Below are 17,449 nucleotides of genomic sequence, written 5' to 3'. Positions count from 1 at the left end.
GAGCAGATGAGGCTTGGACGCTGTATGTGGATGGGGCTTCCAACAGTGATGGAAGTGGAGCTGGAATTGTGCTGGTAAGCCCCGAAGGCTTCAAAGTAGAGTGCGCCCTGCGGTTCGACTTCGACGCCTCCAACAACGAAGCGGAGTACGAAGCAATAATAGCCGGAATTAATCTGGCTCGGGCTTTGATGGTGAAGGAACTAGTAGTGAATAGCGACTCCCAACTCGTGGTGCGACAAGTGAATGGCGAATATGAGGCCAAAGAGCAGAGGATGGCCGAATACTTGAACACGGTGCGAGAAAGGTCAGCGGTCTTCAAGGAATTTGAGGTAAAGCAGGTGTCTCGAGAAGAGAATGCTAGCGCAGACGCACTGTCGCAGCTGGCCACTTCCGACTTCGCGGAACTTGGGCGAGCGGTGTATTTCGAAGTACTACCACAGCCAAGCATCGAGAAACCCCACGAGGTGTTACCTGTAGGTGAAAACGGCCGAAGCTGGATGGACGCCATAATGGAATACCTCAAGGAGGGGAAGCTCCCAGAGAACAAGGACGAAGCAAGAAAAGTAAGAATGAGGTCGGCACGTTTTTTCCTGAAGGATGACACGCTGTACAAGATAGGGTTTACCTCACCGTACCTCAAGTGCCTGGATTCGTCCGACGGCGAGTACGCGCTCCGGGAAGTGCATGAAGGGATATGTGGCCAACACCTTGGAGCCCGGGCCCTGGCTCACAAAGTACTAAGGCAGGGCCTGTACTGGCCGACAATGAGGAAGGACGCAGAAGCACTGGTCAGAAAGTGCGTCAAGTGCCAGATGTTCGCCCCCGTGCCTAGGCTACATTCTACCAAGCTGTCGTCCTTATCTAGCCCAGTACCGTTCGCCATGTGGGGGATGGACATCTTAGGTCCGTTCCCCTTGGCCACGAGACAAAGGAAGTTTGTGGTGGTAGCAGTCGACTATTTCACGAAGTGGGCGGAAGCCGAAGCCCTAGCAACGATAACAGAAAAGAACATAAGGGACTTCTTCCAGAGAGCGGTGGTATACAGATTCGGAATCCCCCAGGTCGTGGTTACGGATAATGGCACTCAGTTCGCCAATCCAACTTTCGACGCGTTCTGTGAAGCCCTCGGCATCAATCACCGGAAAACCTCCGTCGGGTATCCCTCGACCAATGGACAAACAGAAGTAACCAACCGTACTTTACTCCAAGGGATAAAAAAGAGGCTAGATGATGCCAAAGGACTATGGGCAGACGAGTTGTACCACATTCTCTGGGCCTACCGCACCACTGAGAGGTTAGCTACCGGAGAAACACCCTTCATGTTAACATACGGCACTGAAGCTGTACTCCCAGTGGAGATAGGGGCTATTACCCATCGGATTCGGTATTACAACGAATACGAAAATGACGAAGGACTCCGGGCAAATTTGGACCTCTTGGCAGAAACTAGAGAAGCTTCACAGGAAAGGGTGGCCGCCTACCAACGGAGGATCGCCAGGCACTACAACACCAAAGTCCGGAAGAACGAGTTTAGGCAGGGCGACCTTGTCCTCAGAAGGGCGGAAGTGTCGGACCCAAGGCATCAAGGGAAGCTAGACCCAAGCTGGGAAGGCCCCTACAGAGTCTCGAGGGTAATACGACCAGGGTCCTACCACCTAGAGACTACGGGGGGAGTAAGGGTACCCCGATCGTGGAACTCAGATAATCTAAGAAAATTCCACCAGTAGTAAAGTGGCTCTGTTAGTTTTTTTTCCCGTCTGTAGTTCTTTGCAATTATTGCTCTTCTGAACCTTTTAAATTGTAATTCATCTTGAAATCCGCAAGATTTAATTCATGATAATACGAGAGCTGGTTTACGGCAAGTGAGGATCCTCCAGGCTGATTACCTCTAACCTTGAGGAACGGATGACTGAAGGTCCACACCTTGGAGGCTCAATCACCCCTTCGGCTCGGAGTTCGGCCATAGCCGAACAGACCTGGCCGAAGGGGTACCATCTAGCAGACCCTTCGGCTGGAGCCGAGGGTATCTTCGGTGATTCGGTGATCCTGATTGTTGGGTCTTCGACCCCATCTAGCAGACCCTTCGGCTGGAGCCGAGGGTATCTTCGGTGATTCGGTGATCCTGATTGTTGGGTCTTCGACCCCACCTAACAGACCCTTCGGCTGGAGCCGAGGGTATCTTCGGTGAACCCCTCGACCTTCGGTGAACCCTTCGGCTCGAGCCGAGAGGGAAAACACGTAAAATATTGCTAGTGATTACAGGGTCGGCCTTCGTCTGACTTGCTAACAGGTCGACCCTCGGCCAAGTCTCGGGGCCATGCGCCTATTGACAACTAGGGTTTCGGCCCTCTGCAACTACTTATGAACCAAAAATCATTAGACGGACAGTTGGAAAAAGAACGGCTGAATTCATAAAGCCCGAAGGCGAAAGTTACATATGAAGCCCGAAGGCGAAAGTTACATATGAAGCCCGAAGGCGAAAGACTACACTAAAGCCCGAAGGCTAGTTACATATGAAGCCCGAAGGCTAAAGACTACAAAAAAGCCCGAAGGCTAGTTACATGGCAAGTGGGGTAGCCTGCGCTGATGGCCGAGGCGACCTTAAGGAGCATCTGTCGGGTTCACTGCCTCATCTTCGGCTGGGAGTGCCTCCTGGTCCGAACCCCCACGACCAGGGGTCGGAGGGACTTCCCTTTGCAGCTGGATCTCACCTTCCTCGCTGCCGCCTCGACCGTCGGCGTCGGCAACCTCGGTGGTCGAAGGCACCACCTCTACATCGTCGTCCTCAAAGATGAGGCCGCTGTCTGCAAAGGAAACCCCAGGGTAGCGCCCGAGGACCCAGTCTCGGACCTCGGTAGCGCCCATGGTGTACCCTGGGGCGATGGCGTTCGTGATCTCCTCCTTGAAGGCCTCGGAGGACCGATATTTCTCGACCCCTCGGGCTTCGGCTTCCAGAAGGCGTGCCCTCATTTGCAACTTCAACTCCGAGAGCTTCCGTTCGCACTCTCGGCGCTCGAGGGCTAGGTCGCACTCCAGGTGCTCCACCTTCTCGAGGAGGATGGAGCGCTCGTTGTCTAGGGAGACCTTCTCCCTCTCGCTGGCTTCAAGCTCCCGACACATGGCCTCGGCTCGGAGGACCACCTGACCCATCTGGTTCTGAGCCTGCGCAGAGCACCGAAGGTCAAAAAAAAAAATAATAATAAAAAAATAAATAAGAAAAGAAAGAGGTAGGAAGGCCGAAGGGGACCGAAGCTTACCCCCGCCATGAAGATGCACGCCGAGGTGAGCAGTGCCGCCGTCCCTTGCTTCTGGGCTTCGGTGGCGTCTCGGGGGAGACTCCCCTTCGTCACCAACTCTCTGGCAACTCGTCCGACGGTCAGAGAGTCGTCTTCCTTCACCGACCATTGTGGGATGAACCCCACCTCGGCTCTCGACGACGGGACCTTCGGGCCTCGGGAGGCAGTGGCGGACGGAGGACCTTGAGCCAGACCGTCTCTGGGAGCAGCGAGGGCTTGGACAGCCTCGGCAGTCGACCCCTCCACCCTGGGCCTCTTCTTCGGGGTCTCAGAAGACGGGCCCGCCTTTTCTTTCCTTTTGGACTTCGGCTGCTGGGGGGCGTCACGGGCCTTGGCTTCCTTTATTTTTGCCTGTCTTGCGGCGGCGGCGGCCTTGGCCTCGGCTCTGGTAACTTGCACTGCAAGAAGACACAAGAGATATTAGTACGAAGGACCGACACTCGAAGGACGAAGACGAAGTCTAGCCTAACTCACCCGGGCTAAGCCCGAACTTGAAGAGGATGGCGTCGGACTTGAGGCAGTCGGCCTCGACTGGAGAACAGCTTTCCTGCCGCCTCGCCATCGCCAACGACTCCGCGTCTGCCCCGAATAGGGCAGGGGCGGAGTTCACATCCCTAAGGTCTGGGATGTCCCAGATCGTGCCGAAGGGCACCCCCTCGGTCGACTTCACAAAAAAGTACTTATCCTTCCACCCATGGATGGAACTCGGGTAACCCTTCAAGAGCCGAAGGTCCTTTCGGGGGCAAAAGTAGTACCAGCCCGTAAGTCCCTTACAGGCCTGAAGAAGGAAACAGTTTATGAAGAGTCGGAGGGAGAGAGGCCTCTTGTACCGAACGAAGAAGATGACGAAGCTTAGTGCTTGTCGCCACCCGTTCGGCGTTAGCTGGGTCGGGCTTACCCCATAGTGCCGAAACACTTTGGTGAAGAAGGGGTGGAGGGGCAACCGAAGGCCTGCCTTGAAGGCCTCCTTGTACAGGCACAGCTCCTCGGGGTTCCGATAGCTGGCTCGGTCAGAGGGTTTAGGCAGACGGAGCTCGAAAGCATCCGAAACGCCGAAGGAGGCCCTTAGCTCCTCCAGTTCTGGTTCGTCCATCGTGGAGACGATCTTAAGGGCCTCAACTTCTAAGGGCTCCTGTGTCTGGGCTCGGGCGTCGAGCACCCTCTCCCTAAACTCCTCACCGTTGGAGCCACCCTTGGACCCCGACGGTGTGGCCGCTGACGATGAGTCGCGGGAGGAGGGAGAGTCGGTGGAATCCGAGGACATCCCTCGGACTTCCCCAGGACTCCTATACCTACGTCTCGGTCTTGACCTCTCGCGGGACGAAGGGCTGTAGCCCGACGAGGAAGACATCACTTACTTGTTGCTAAGCTAAGGAAGAAGAGGACGAGGCTAGAAGGGGATCCGAGGCCGAAGGTGAGCTCTCCGAAGGGAAAAAAGGAAAGGATGCCCCACAAATGGCCCCCCACATTATATAAATGGAAGAATGGCGGTACGACTTCCGAGCATTAATGGCACCGCCACGTCAGGGTACGAAGCCTCGAGGTTTGCGCCCGAGCGGACCTAGCAGGCCTAGCAGACGATCTCACCTTCGGTTGGGAGTTCGGCCAAAGCCGAACGGACCTGACCGAGGGTCCCTCCTTCGGTTGGGAGTTCGGCCAAAGCCGAACGGACTTGACCGAGGGTCCCTCCTTTGGTTGGGAGTTCGGCCAAAGCCGAACGGATCTGACCGAGGGTCCCCCCTTCGGTTAAAGCCGAACGAACTTGACCAAGGACCCCGCCCTCGGTAGGGGCTCGGCAAAGCCGAACAGTACTGACCGAAGGTTCCACCTTCGACAGGGGACCAGAGACGAACGAAACTGGCCAAAGGTCCCTCCCTCGGCAGGGGGCTCGGTAGAGCCGAATGGTGCTGACCGATCGGCAGGGGGCTCAGCAAAGTCGATCCGAAACGGTCAAAGGTCTCTCTCGGTTCGACCCCAAACCTTGGACACTGGTAATGCCAAGGCCGAAGGAACAAGTCAACCAAAGAAGATGGTTACTCCCACAGGAAGAAGCTCCTAGTGGAAGTAAGGGGGCTCCTGATATAGCCAAGATAACCCCTCGGTGGGGGCCATGACACGTGTCGCCTCTGAGACACGTGTCCACCGCCAGACGAAGGGTCCAAGAGACCACTCACACTCGAGCACGCGCAATCACCGAGGCACACCCGCAGAATCATGCGGGATCACGTCGTCTGCATGGGGGGAATATTCCCCCCAGAAGGTTGGACGTATTCGAGTAGGACTCTAAGAAGGCCGAAGGGGGAAAAACCCTAAGGCCAAAGAGCTATATAAGAAGGCACGGAAGAAAGGGGAAGGTAAGTTTTGATACCCTCACCATTACTCTATTATTGAACTGTGCGGCCGACCCTGACTTGAGCGTCGGAGGACTAACCCCGGACCAAGTTCCGGGCCTCTGTCGCCTGTGTTTGTGTAGGTTGGACTAGCGGGGTTTTTGGCAGCAACACTTAACATATTACTAGATAATGTCAATATCCGGGACACGAACTTGCCTTTGGAAGCTAGCGAAATCATTCAAAGAATGAGTATATGAGATGAGCATACGAAGCTTGTTACAACCTAATCGAAGCTTGAATCGACCAAATCGAATGAGGAAATTCGCAGCAAGCTGAAGTCTTCTATATATTATTCTTTTTCTTATTCTTGACGAATATGAAGATACGAAGAATAGGAGGGAAAATCGCAGCAATCTTGTTCTTCAATAGGGTTTCTGTTTCTCGCTCGAGGAAGATGAAGAATCGAAGAACGGGAGGGAAATAAGAAGTCGCTCGCGTTTGGGTTTATTTATTTGTCGGGTTAAGTGTAGATGAAATGGGTAAAATGGGTTTGAGAAATCCTCTACACCAAGAGGTGAGGAGAGGTGAGGTGCAGTGAGCATCAGACGGTTGAGAGCATCTAGGCATGCATCCCAAGAAAACTTCCAGCCACCTGATGCTCATTGTACCAATGCACTGACTACAGACGATTTTCATGCTCTATCATTTGGTGGGCAAAGAGGAGAAGTTCAATTATTCAAGGCCATGTGTTGCACGCTGAGCTCCTCACTGGCCTATGGCCTCACCGAAGAATATCTGGATCCGTTCTGATGTAGGAAATATAGCCTCTGAAAATAGGGAGACTATGAAAAGATGCCCTTGCCCTCCGTTTCCAGGGCTGAGAATGGGCATGGGGTATTCCCTATGCTAGACCAGCCCGATTCTTCCTCCCAAAATAAAATAAGGGAAAAGATCTCCATAATGCCAACACAAAATCAAAATTGGACGTCCACACCCAGACTACTATAACACCTCCCCTTAGGTAATGTCTTATATATCTCTCTATTTGACGAATTTCCTATAATATTTCATCCAATTATGAGAACTGCACATAGGTGTTAGAGGATAGGGGTGTCAATCGATCGGATTGGGTTGGTCTCAATCGGGCCTAGCCGAGCTTGGTAGGCCTATACCCTTACAATGTGATCTATCTATTTAAGTAATGAGTCGGTCTTGGTTAGGCTTTGAGTTTTAACCGGGCTTCTACTAATCGAGCCTTAAACTACCTAATGAATCATTAAAGCCTTAAATTGGGTTTTAATTGTCTTAAATTTCAAAAAAATTAATATATTTATTAAATCGTCAACAATTTAGAAAAAACTTTACATATAATTACACAATAATTACAAAAATATATCAACATATACCTTATTCTACCAAAAAAAAAATTAAATTAAATATATATAGACGGTCGGGCTAAACATGTTAGGGTTGAATCAAGCTAGAAATCGGTTGGGCCAATCAGGCGATTTGGGCTTACACCATGTACCGGGAACTATTGCTTCTAAATTGGTCAAGCCCGACTTGTTTATTAACCCAATCAATCTTGGTCGGACTTTAATCTTGCAAGTTCAATTGGAGTTTAAACGAGCGGCCTATACCAAAGTGGTAGGATTCTTTCTCCCTTAATTTATTAAGAAATGAATTGATCCCACACAACAAAAGGAGAGTGATCACCTAGCCTTTGAAATTCTGCTCGGGATGCCTACGTGGTGCCTAAGCGATGATTCGACAGTGAATAGAATGTTGATATATTTATTCATTATAAGATTTCATGACAAAGTAACAATTGAAATAGTTTCATGGAGAGAGAGAGAGAGACTAGGGATGTAAAGAGATTCAATTCAAATTGAACATAACACTTTGTATTTGCATCCAATTAGCTTAAGAATGGATTCATATAGGTTTTTTAAAATATATTCCCCTAAATAGATGTGAAGATTCAAATTCAATTGCGTTTGTTAAAAATATATAGACAAGAAACATACTATTTTGCAATTACTTTCTTACCCAATATAAGGGCGAAAGAATGCTACCTGATAGTGCTAGTACACACTAGAACCCATAGCCAATGAGAAAGCATGCACTAATATCTTCAACGTGAGTCAGTGCCATCTTTTCGCACCCACTATTTCTTGACACAAGTACACACCATGGGCTGAATAACATTCTTTCTTCCATATTATCAAATAAGAAGGCCGACTTGGGAAGGCGGAAAATAGGAGGCTGCCTTCGCTTAATAGAAAAATAAATATGGTCAAGAAACTGAAAACTATTATTTGAATCCAAATTCTAAATTCTATCAAAAAAAAATAAATCGGAATTCTAAACTCATTTAGGTTTTGGAAAGGCAATTTTCAAATATATATATATTTTTTTTTTGGGTAAAAAAAGGAATCCCCCGGATACAGCGGTGAACTTTCAACAAAATACATGGTTCGGTCCACAGTCCACACTCTACGGTCTACACTCTGCAATCCAGAGTCCGCACTCCACGACTCAAGGCGGCCGGAACGAGGATGTCCCTATCGATGGAAGACATGACGTACGGCGTGGCAAATGTCAATTCAAGATTGGAAATCAAATTTGAATATCAGTCAGCTTTCAAATCAGAACTGAATTGATCTGGTTTGTGTTTTATGTCTTTTATTTGGTTTATTATTTGGTTTTCATCGGGTTCGTATTCATTTTGAGTTTATTTTAGTTGTTTGAGTCAATTATTTATATCTTCAATAACGAAAAACCCATTAATTTTTTATTATTTTTAAATATATATAATTTATGATTTATATTGAATTATTGACTGAAACATTAAAGGATGAAATAACGCTAGCATGTGTCTACATCTTGATGGATCGAGATACTCTTCTAAGCATTGATTGTCTAGGTCTTGTTCGTAGTTATTTGAGTGATTGACACGTGTTCAAGAGGTGGCTCTGAGCAGAACACCTCTGTTATGATCGGTAAAAACATAATCATTCAATCACTACTTGGACACATGTCGATCGCCCAAATGACAAAGATCTAGTTGTCCCACATTAAAGATACTCCGAAGAGCCCTCCCATTAAAGACACTCCCAATAGCCCTCACATTTTGAAATCGAAATCAAACCGACTTAGGCTCCGTTTGGTATCGTTCTAAAAAAACGTTTCTGGATTTTTTCCTTTTATTGGAACGAAAAAATAGAATATTCTGTTTGGTGTACTTATGGTCCTTTTCCTTTTTTTTAACAAAAAGTGAACAAAAAAACTGAAAAAATGAGACTGGACTCCGTCTTCCCAGTTTTGTTCCATTTTACAAACAAAAAAAAAAAAAAAAAAAATTCCGATAAAAATCTGAAATTTTGAAACACAATTTTGTATTTAAAAACTACGTTTTGACACAGAAACTGAAATTTTCGTTTTTGACACGAAACGACGTTTCTAGAACAGAAACGATACCAAACGGGCCCTTATATTTATTCGATTTTAACCCCCTTAATTTTTTGTCAAGATAAAAGAAATCACAGCCTACCATTGTTTTTTGAAAAGGGGTTTCTCTTTCTACGAAATTGTTCACAAAAGAGGAAGCATAAGGATCACTAACCAATATAGGGTATATGGGGACTTGTTGAATACATGTTGGAAATCGAAGGTCCCACGTCTCAAGACTCAAAAACCCTAATATTCAATCAACATATCTCCATCGATAACCTAATTTTTATCTTTTTTTCTTTTTTTTTAATGGGAAAAGAAGAAGAAGAAAATCCCCACACGCAGTGTTAGGGAACTATCACAATATTAGAAACCCAGAAACAGAGTACCTGGACAAGAAACAATTCGAAAAATCAAAAGTCAAATTTAAAATGGTTCCATTGCATGTTCTTTGCATCTTTAGACTTCCATGCCCTCTCTGAAAAAGATTCTTTCATCTTGTAGGCCGCCGGTGACTCATATTTCAAAATAGTCAAATTTAAAATGGTCCCAACGATTAGGTTTTTTTTTTTTTTAGGGTGGATGGGATTGCTTTTAGTGGATTTGGTTCATCAATATATAAGGTTCATCAAAAAAAAAAAAAAAAAAAAAAAAAAAAAAAAAAAAAAGGTTCATCATATATAAGGGATTGACGTGGTTATTAAGAAAAATGAGGAAAAAATGTGTCAGTGATTATGATTGTACGTGAGCAACATGCGTGTCTTCGTCTTCTGCCTCCCCAAAACCAGAAAAAAAAAGTTATTATATTTTATCTTTCTCTTAACATTTATGACTAACAACTTCACTTGCTATCTATTCATCTTGCAATGTATATTTTTCTCTCTCCTCATTTAATGATACAAATCATCCTATGTATAAATTGATATTTATCAAACTTACCATGTCCATTTGTGAATTATGTCAGCAACTTTTTTTTTTTTGACGAAAAATTATATCAATACAAGGGTGTGGATTAGGGATTCAATATTGGATCGAATCAACTTATTCCAATCGATACAGATCATAATCAACCAAGTCAATTATGGTTCTCTCAATCTGACTCGGTCCAATCTTGGATAGAAAAAACCCAAATGCATAGAATATGCCAATACCAAGGTCAATCTGAACCAATCCAAGCTAGGAGTTTAGAACCCAACTCAAGATATTAAAACATTGCGGTTGATCCCTCTCCCTGTAGGATGTTCTGTCTGATTGTGTGGCCCTATGTCAGTGTTAGATTAATTACACTGCTTGCAGAAGCATCGATAAGAATAAGATTTTCATAATCACAGTATAAAAAGCAGTCGTTTTATCTCACTTTGTGTTTCGAAGTAAAGCCATACTGCTAGGCAGATTTTATTTTTTATTTTTAATTAAATTTAAGAAAAATTCAATTATGAAGGGGGATGGAATTGGTCCATCCATGAGATGAGATTCAAACTGCGAACCTGAAGTCCTGGAACAAGATGCTTCCTCGTATAAGCCAGAGCACAGGTGGTGGCGCTGGTGCCGCAGTGGGTAACCAATTAAGACTCCACGTGTTTGAAAGATGCACAGCCCCGGTTCCCAAGTCAAATGAAGCCCAACGTCAACCCTCATCCCTTACCACTAGCCCTTCACTATATAAGTGTGCCCTCCAAACCTGCAAAACAACCAACACATCTGCAACCCCTCAAGCCCACACACTCACCACCACCACAACAAAGATCAACGATAGACATGGTTAGAGAACTCAAATCTTCCCAATTCTTTCTTCCACTCCTCTTCATCGGGGCGAGCTTCTTTTTCTCCTTCACTGAAGCTGCTCGTCCGTTCAATATTTTAAAGGCTGGTATCACTGAAGAGATCAGCTCTGGGTTCTTTGATATCTTGTCTCTTGGAGGAATCAAGAGCTCCGGTCCAAGCGCTGGTGGTGGAGGTAACAAGTTCATCAATACTCAGACTCTCGGAGGGATTAAAGATTCAGGTCCCAGCCCCGGCGGAGGTAACAAGTTTACAAACGCTCAGACCCTCGGAGGAATTAAGGATTCCGGTCCCAGCCCTGGCGGAGGTAACAAGTTCACAAATGCACAGACCCTTGGAGGGATTAAGGATTCTGGTTCCAGCCCTGGTGTTGGCCACAAGTTCACAAATGCTCAAACTCTTGGAGGGATGAAGGACTCTGGTTCGAGCCCTGGTGTTGGCCACAAGGTCACAAACGCCCAAACTCTTGGAGGGATCAAGGACTCTGGTTCCAGCCCTGGTGTTGGCCACTCTTTCACAAACGACCAAACTCTTGGAGGAATCAAGGACTCTGGTTCCAGCCCCGGTGTTGGCCACTCTTTCACAAACGCCCAAACTCGTGGAGGGATTAATTAAGGACTCTGGTTCCAGCCCTCGTCAGGGACAGGGGATTGGTGCAACAGCTGAGACTCTCAACTCCTGCTGCTGAAGAACCTTCTTCTTCTTCTTTAATGATTGTTTCATTTATTTATTTAAATACGTATGAAAATACTATGATATATAATAGGATACATATGAGTATATAGTGATACGGGTACCCCAGTTTGGGTATGTGTAATAGGAAGAAATCATTTATTCTTTTGAAGGTCTGTATCTTAGTTCTTACAGATCTCCGCCACCCATTATAGTCCTTTGGCTACTTACTATAAATCAATGAAGAATATTTTCACCAATAAAGTGTAGGCTATTGTACTCTGAACCTCTCTCTCTCTCTCTCATGGTTTTGAGGACTAAGACATGTATATTGCACCATAAAAAAAAGACTAAGACATGTATGTGCCTATATGCTTGTGCGCGTGAGTATCGAGAGAGAGAGAGAGAGAGGGGGGGGGGGAATGGATTATCATGAGCACTCTTCGTACAGCAGTACAGCAGAGTTACAGAGTGAGGGTTTTGTCTCACTCTTTCTTCTATTTTCTCATGTTTTTTTTTTTTTTTCTATTTTTCTTCACTTGTACCTTTGCTGCGATTGCAATAAAAGAAAACAGATCAATTGTTTCGAACGATTATCTAGTCATATGAGTCAATATCTAACAATTGTTCTTTTTATTTTTAAATACATCCCTCTTTATCCTTATAATTGCAAAAGATGGGACAAATATTTAATGCTGATTCATTCGATCAACTAATACTATCCCACAACAGAGGACACAACATAGGATCCAAGAGAGAGGGGAAAATGACAAGTCAGATAAAATTTTCCTACAAACCGGGCAGCCCAATTGTGACATAATCCCGTTCAAATACATGTGCTAAGATTTTAGTAAAACCAACAGGTGGTGGGCTATAAAAATAAATAAAAAATCAACACATGTAGCATCACAATCCAATACATGTGAGACTAGGATTGGACTGCAACCAAGCAGCACAAAAATTCCTGCTGCTTGGTTTGCAAGAAAACCCATCCTAACTAGAATTTCAAAGGTACGTTCGACTAGGTATCATGGGTAACAAGAACATTTGGAAGGTGAGGGTAGCTGTACATGTGGACCGGGGTTTAAAAACATCGAATTGGTATCGATCAGACCTGGCCCAAAGTTTCCTAACTCTGTATTTTGGAATTTTCAGGATAATCTAGAATCTAGTTCAGCCTCGCTGAATCAAATCCAAATCGGCCAATCCGATCCTGATTTTTAAACCTTGCTCGAGGGATTTAATTGTAGGACCATTCGATTGGCATGATTCTTGTTTGCTATATGGTGTTATGTTTTATCACCGTTCTCGGCTGAGACCAACGAAGTCACACAACAGAATCAGTTTCCTGTTACTAACATCAGAATGTTAGTCAACAGTCAACGTGATCAAGTGAATGTCTCCATCAGATTGACGTGTGTTTCCACTTTCCATGTTCCTCCTCCCTCGTCCCCCGTATGTCAGGCGTGGTAGCCAAGTTTGGCACTTTAACCTTTAGGAGGAGAAATCTGACTCAAAGAAGTGGACAGAAGGAATTCAAGAGCATTGAGGCAGAAGTCAAAAAGCGGCTACTCCCACCCTCTCTCTCTCTCTCTCTCTCTCTCTCTCTCTCTCTCTAGTTTCAAAGCCGAGTGGGTCACGAGTCACAATTGAAAAATGGCTGCATTTAGGCTTTAAAATGACTGGACCACAACAACCCCTCTCCCCGTCCAAAACCAGGGTGGCAGGGTTCCTTCAATGGAATGACCGTATCTTGTCTCCTATTTTTTCTATTTCAACATTGTTTTCTTTTCTACCATTGCTCTTCAAAGTTTTCATGCTAGGCAAAAAAAAAATTTTTTTTTTTTGGGGGGTGGGGGGGAGAGAAGGTTATTCTTTTATGAAATTTCCTAAAAAAAAATTGTAAGAAAATAAATGGAAATCAGGGTTATTAAAATCAAATCTGAGGTCAATTTTGATTCTGTCCGATTCGATTTGGGTAGATTTTACACTCTCTCTCTCACACACACACAAAACCTAAAATCCTGGAATATTCCGGGATTGATGCATCCGAAACTAATTCAAATCCTGATATTGGGTTTTTAAACTTTGATGGAGATGGTTGAAATAATAGCAATTGCATTTAAGATTAAGGATCCATTTAGAGATGGAAGAGATTGAGAGATAGAGATGGAGAAGGATTGAAGAAGATGAAGGGTAGTCAAAACATGCTTATCCATTCCTCCGTATGGTATGGTGTTCCATCAGAAAACCCCTCCATTATCTGTTACAAGATTTTTTAAGTTGTTTTCTAAAACTATTTCCATGAAATATTGTGTGCCTTAATTCCAGCAGATTATCTAAAATTAATTCACAAGCAATCTAACATAAATTCAAAATGCAATCAACAAATATGAGTGAATTCATTTTTTTAGGATTCCATTGTCAATGGTCTTCAAGCAACAAATGCAGCACATATCATGAAAAGACAAATTTTCCACTTGGATTTTTGTGTTACATATCTACCAAAATTTTCAAAGTTAGTATGCTTGAGTTTTGTACACATTTTATTCATTTCATCTTATGTTGGTCGAGAAAATTCAATTCAATCCCCCGAAAATTTGCCATGTGATGATATTAAGCTACACATTTTTTTTCTTTCACCTTTCTAAGTCAAGTACTCAAATGTTGACAAAATGATCTAATGGTTGGAGTGGAATTTGTAGAAAATAAGTATGTTTAGGGTTATTTAAAGGACCTCTGATTCCTAATGTCATTCAGGGAGTGAGTTTTCCATGATGTGAGTGCTTCCATGCCTAATGGAAGACTCTCTGATGCTTAAGTTAGAATCCGAGCACACATTGGGAAAAAGGGAAGCAGAGTAGAGCTAGGGTGCATGAGTATCAATACTTGGTTTTTGGATCTTCTTTCTCCCTTTTATCCTTGCCAATCTCTACGATTATTTGAGTATTGTCATCCGCCACTTCCTCTGTCGTGGGTGTCCCTGCGATCTAACCTGATCGTGGGTAACTCCTCCAATAATGGAGGCTATCCCCTAGGCCGTCATAGACATTTTTTTTTTTTTTTTTTTGCTAACAATGGGTATCCAAGCCTTCGGCCTGACTAGTCCTGCGGGTCCATACAAATCCCACAACCGCATGGACCGGATTATACCAGAGTTGAAAGGGAACCATTCAACTTTCACTTAAAGCAGTGAAGAACACTAAACATCCCCATGGAGAAGTTCGTGGACCCATGGTCGGTTGGAATGACAACTCGTGGTCTATTGGGATTGTTAGAACAAACATCAACAAATTCGAATAAAACAAACACATATTCATACAATGCACATAGATTTAATGAGGTTCACACGCCAATGTGGTGTGCTACATCCTCGGGTTGCGAAGAAGATGATTCACTGTGTCAAAAGAAAAAGTTACAATGGATATCTCTCTCAAAAACACCCAAATCATAGCAAGAAAACTTGTCCAGAAACCCTAAAAATCTCACAATGCTTACTCAACAAGACAATTACACATATATATACTCCTCTAAGTCGGGTCGACCCATTGGGCCCCGATCGGTCAGATCATAGCTATTGGGCCAACCCCTCTACTACCATCACAGATCTCAGAAACAAAAATATATTCCTATTCGGGTTGCCACCAAAATATGTCGGAGTGAGTCAATATTAAAAAACGGATCAAGAATTGGAGACAAACATAAAAAGGATGATGATCTGTGGTTAGTACACGTGTCTTCTCTCTATTGGTTGATTGCAGTTGTGCATATTATGTATAATTTACATGGAGTCCACATGGTTAAGGTAGGAAAAGGGGGGGAGGGGGAAATAAACTCATGTAAGAGGGTGATAGTACATTGACATCGGGGGAAACTCCCTCCTCCCCTTTTGTCTGATATGAAAACTTCCCAAAGTTGTCTTGGATCATTCCAAAGTAGTATAAGTTGAAATTCCAATTGCCACATCAAACAACTTGGATATTGCTTTTCTTTTTGTTGGTAAAAGGTTCAATAAGCCACCAGGACAAGCCCCCGTACAGCAAGCAACGCTTCCGCAGGACCAATGGGCGATAATGGGCATGCCAAAACTAGTACCCGCAAGCAACAGACTCGAGAGGTGATGGATTGAGGGTATTTTCACCACAGGCTACCAACCCCATTGGTCACTCACTCACGTGAAATAACATTGCTTCCCTCTAATGTAAGAAATTAGTGTGATTTACATCAACCACCCCTGTCATTTGCCTATATTACATTGTCCCCCCTAAAAAATCATTTATTACATTTAAACCCAAAAGATCTAACACCCTAAGAGAGGTGTTAGTTTTAGAATGCAAAAAGACAGAATTACCCTCCTTCTTCCAAGTTTCTGTGACTGGAGTATGAACTTTATTTTAGACTGCATTAGATCCCTGCCAGTCTACCATACTTGCAAAGCTAGAACAGAACTGGAATCAGCGCATGTCAGTTTGATCTGGGCATGGGTTTGGCTCCATTAGTGCCAAACCCATGACCTAGATGGGTTTACCTTATTGTCAAAGAAGTAGCATATCATTGCATAGAGAGAACCTCTGTTCAAACAAAACAAGTTTGCATAAAGAAACTCTTACTAGGTACTTCCCGTGACCTGCTAGCAAGGTCTCTAGCTGTTGCAGAGACTTTAGATCTAATCCTGCCTCATGCGGGGTATGGTTGGGTAGAAATTATCCTTATAATAGAGAAAAGAAAAATTGACTCTTTACCGATTTGTGTGGAGATGGTGCGCAAATTGAAGGATGCAGAATTCAACAGTAATGCAATGTTTCCCCTATCATGTTCCATAAAGCATATCATGTGTTGGCTATGGCCAGATCTTCTCAATTTCACCAAGAGGCAAGATAGATTATCTATGTATGGAACAACATAGTGCCATGACATTTAAGGTTGTAAACATTTTGCCGCTTTGTAGGTAGTCAAACAATGAGGAAGCTCAGGCGACATGAAAACTCGATCTTGCAAAATACGACAAGTTCAAGGGATTTTTGGGTTGACAGGAAAAGCTTAGTAGTGTGTGGCCCTTGAAGAATAAGAAGAAGAAAGAGGACGGTAATTCTATCTTTTTGTATTATAAAACTAACACCTTTCTTACTTTGTTACAATTTTTGGGTTTAAATGTAATAAATAAATTTTTAAGGAGAAGAATGTAATATAGACAAACGCCGGGGGAGGTTGATGTAAATCACCCAAAAAATTATTATGTCATTCCTTATTCATGCATTATTTTAAGCTGCTTGCTCAAAGAACTCTCTGTTGGGTTTTATGTTTTGTATTATGTAGCGGTCCACATAGTTATTAGGCATGTATATATTTTGGTCTATTACATGTACATGAGTAAAATTATCAGCATGTGGGGATTAGGGTTTTTTAAGATTTTCTATATATCATCTATACATGATAATCACAATAAAAAAGTTGATAAAAAAAAAATTATGATTATCTACGGTGATTGTAAGCATTTATGCTGAAGCAACTTAAATTTGTTGTATGCCATTGGTAAGAAACCTTCCGCTCAATGTTCATGAGGCAAGTATTTCGTGTGGAGATAGGATTCGCTGCTCGTACAATTACCTGGTTGTATGACTCAGCAACCAACACTTGTCCCATTTTCTGCCATTACATGAATAAAGAGGGATATATCTGAGAACAAAAAGGACAGGTGTTGGTCGCTAATTCGTACGATCAAGTGATCGTACGAGCAGCGGATTGGTTCTCTTTCATGTGCGATCCATAGTTCAAACACCGGGTTTTGAGGTCTGTGAAAATTTGGCTCCATGATTCAACTCAAGTGTAGGGAGAACTGATCTGTTGCTCGTATAAATTAGCGACTAACATCTATCATTTTTGTTCTTATATATACTCTTCTTTATCCCTATA

At 44.1% G+C, this 17,449-nt stretch overlaps 1 protein-coding gene across 1 annotated transcript; it reads left to right on the top strand.

Annotated features, from left to right (window-relative positions):
- Window positions 1–10,695: 10,695 nt before the first annotated feature.
- On the top strand, window positions 10,696–11,822 carry LOC122077832 (circumsporozoite protein-like). The gene has a single exon (XM_042643733.1). It carries the CDS (start codon window positions 10,697–10,699, stop codon window positions 11,477–11,479), a length of 783 nt encoding a protein of 260 aa, XP_042499667.1. The 5' UTR covers window position 10,696; the 3' UTR covers window positions 11,480–11,822.
- The last annotated feature ends 5,627 nt before the right edge of the window (window positions 11,823–17,449 follow it).

This window comes from Macadamia integrifolia, chromosome 5 (genome assembly GCF_013358625.1).
Source record: "Macadamia integrifolia cultivar HAES 741 chromosome 5, SCU_Mint_v3, whole genome shotgun sequence".
In the NCBI taxonomy this organism is placed as follows: domain Eukaryota; kingdom Viridiplantae; phylum Streptophyta; class Magnoliopsida; order Proteales; family Proteaceae; genus Macadamia; species Macadamia integrifolia.
The sequence above is the reverse complement of the archived record's forward strand: the minus strand, read 5'-3'. Positions and strand labels throughout refer to the sequence as shown.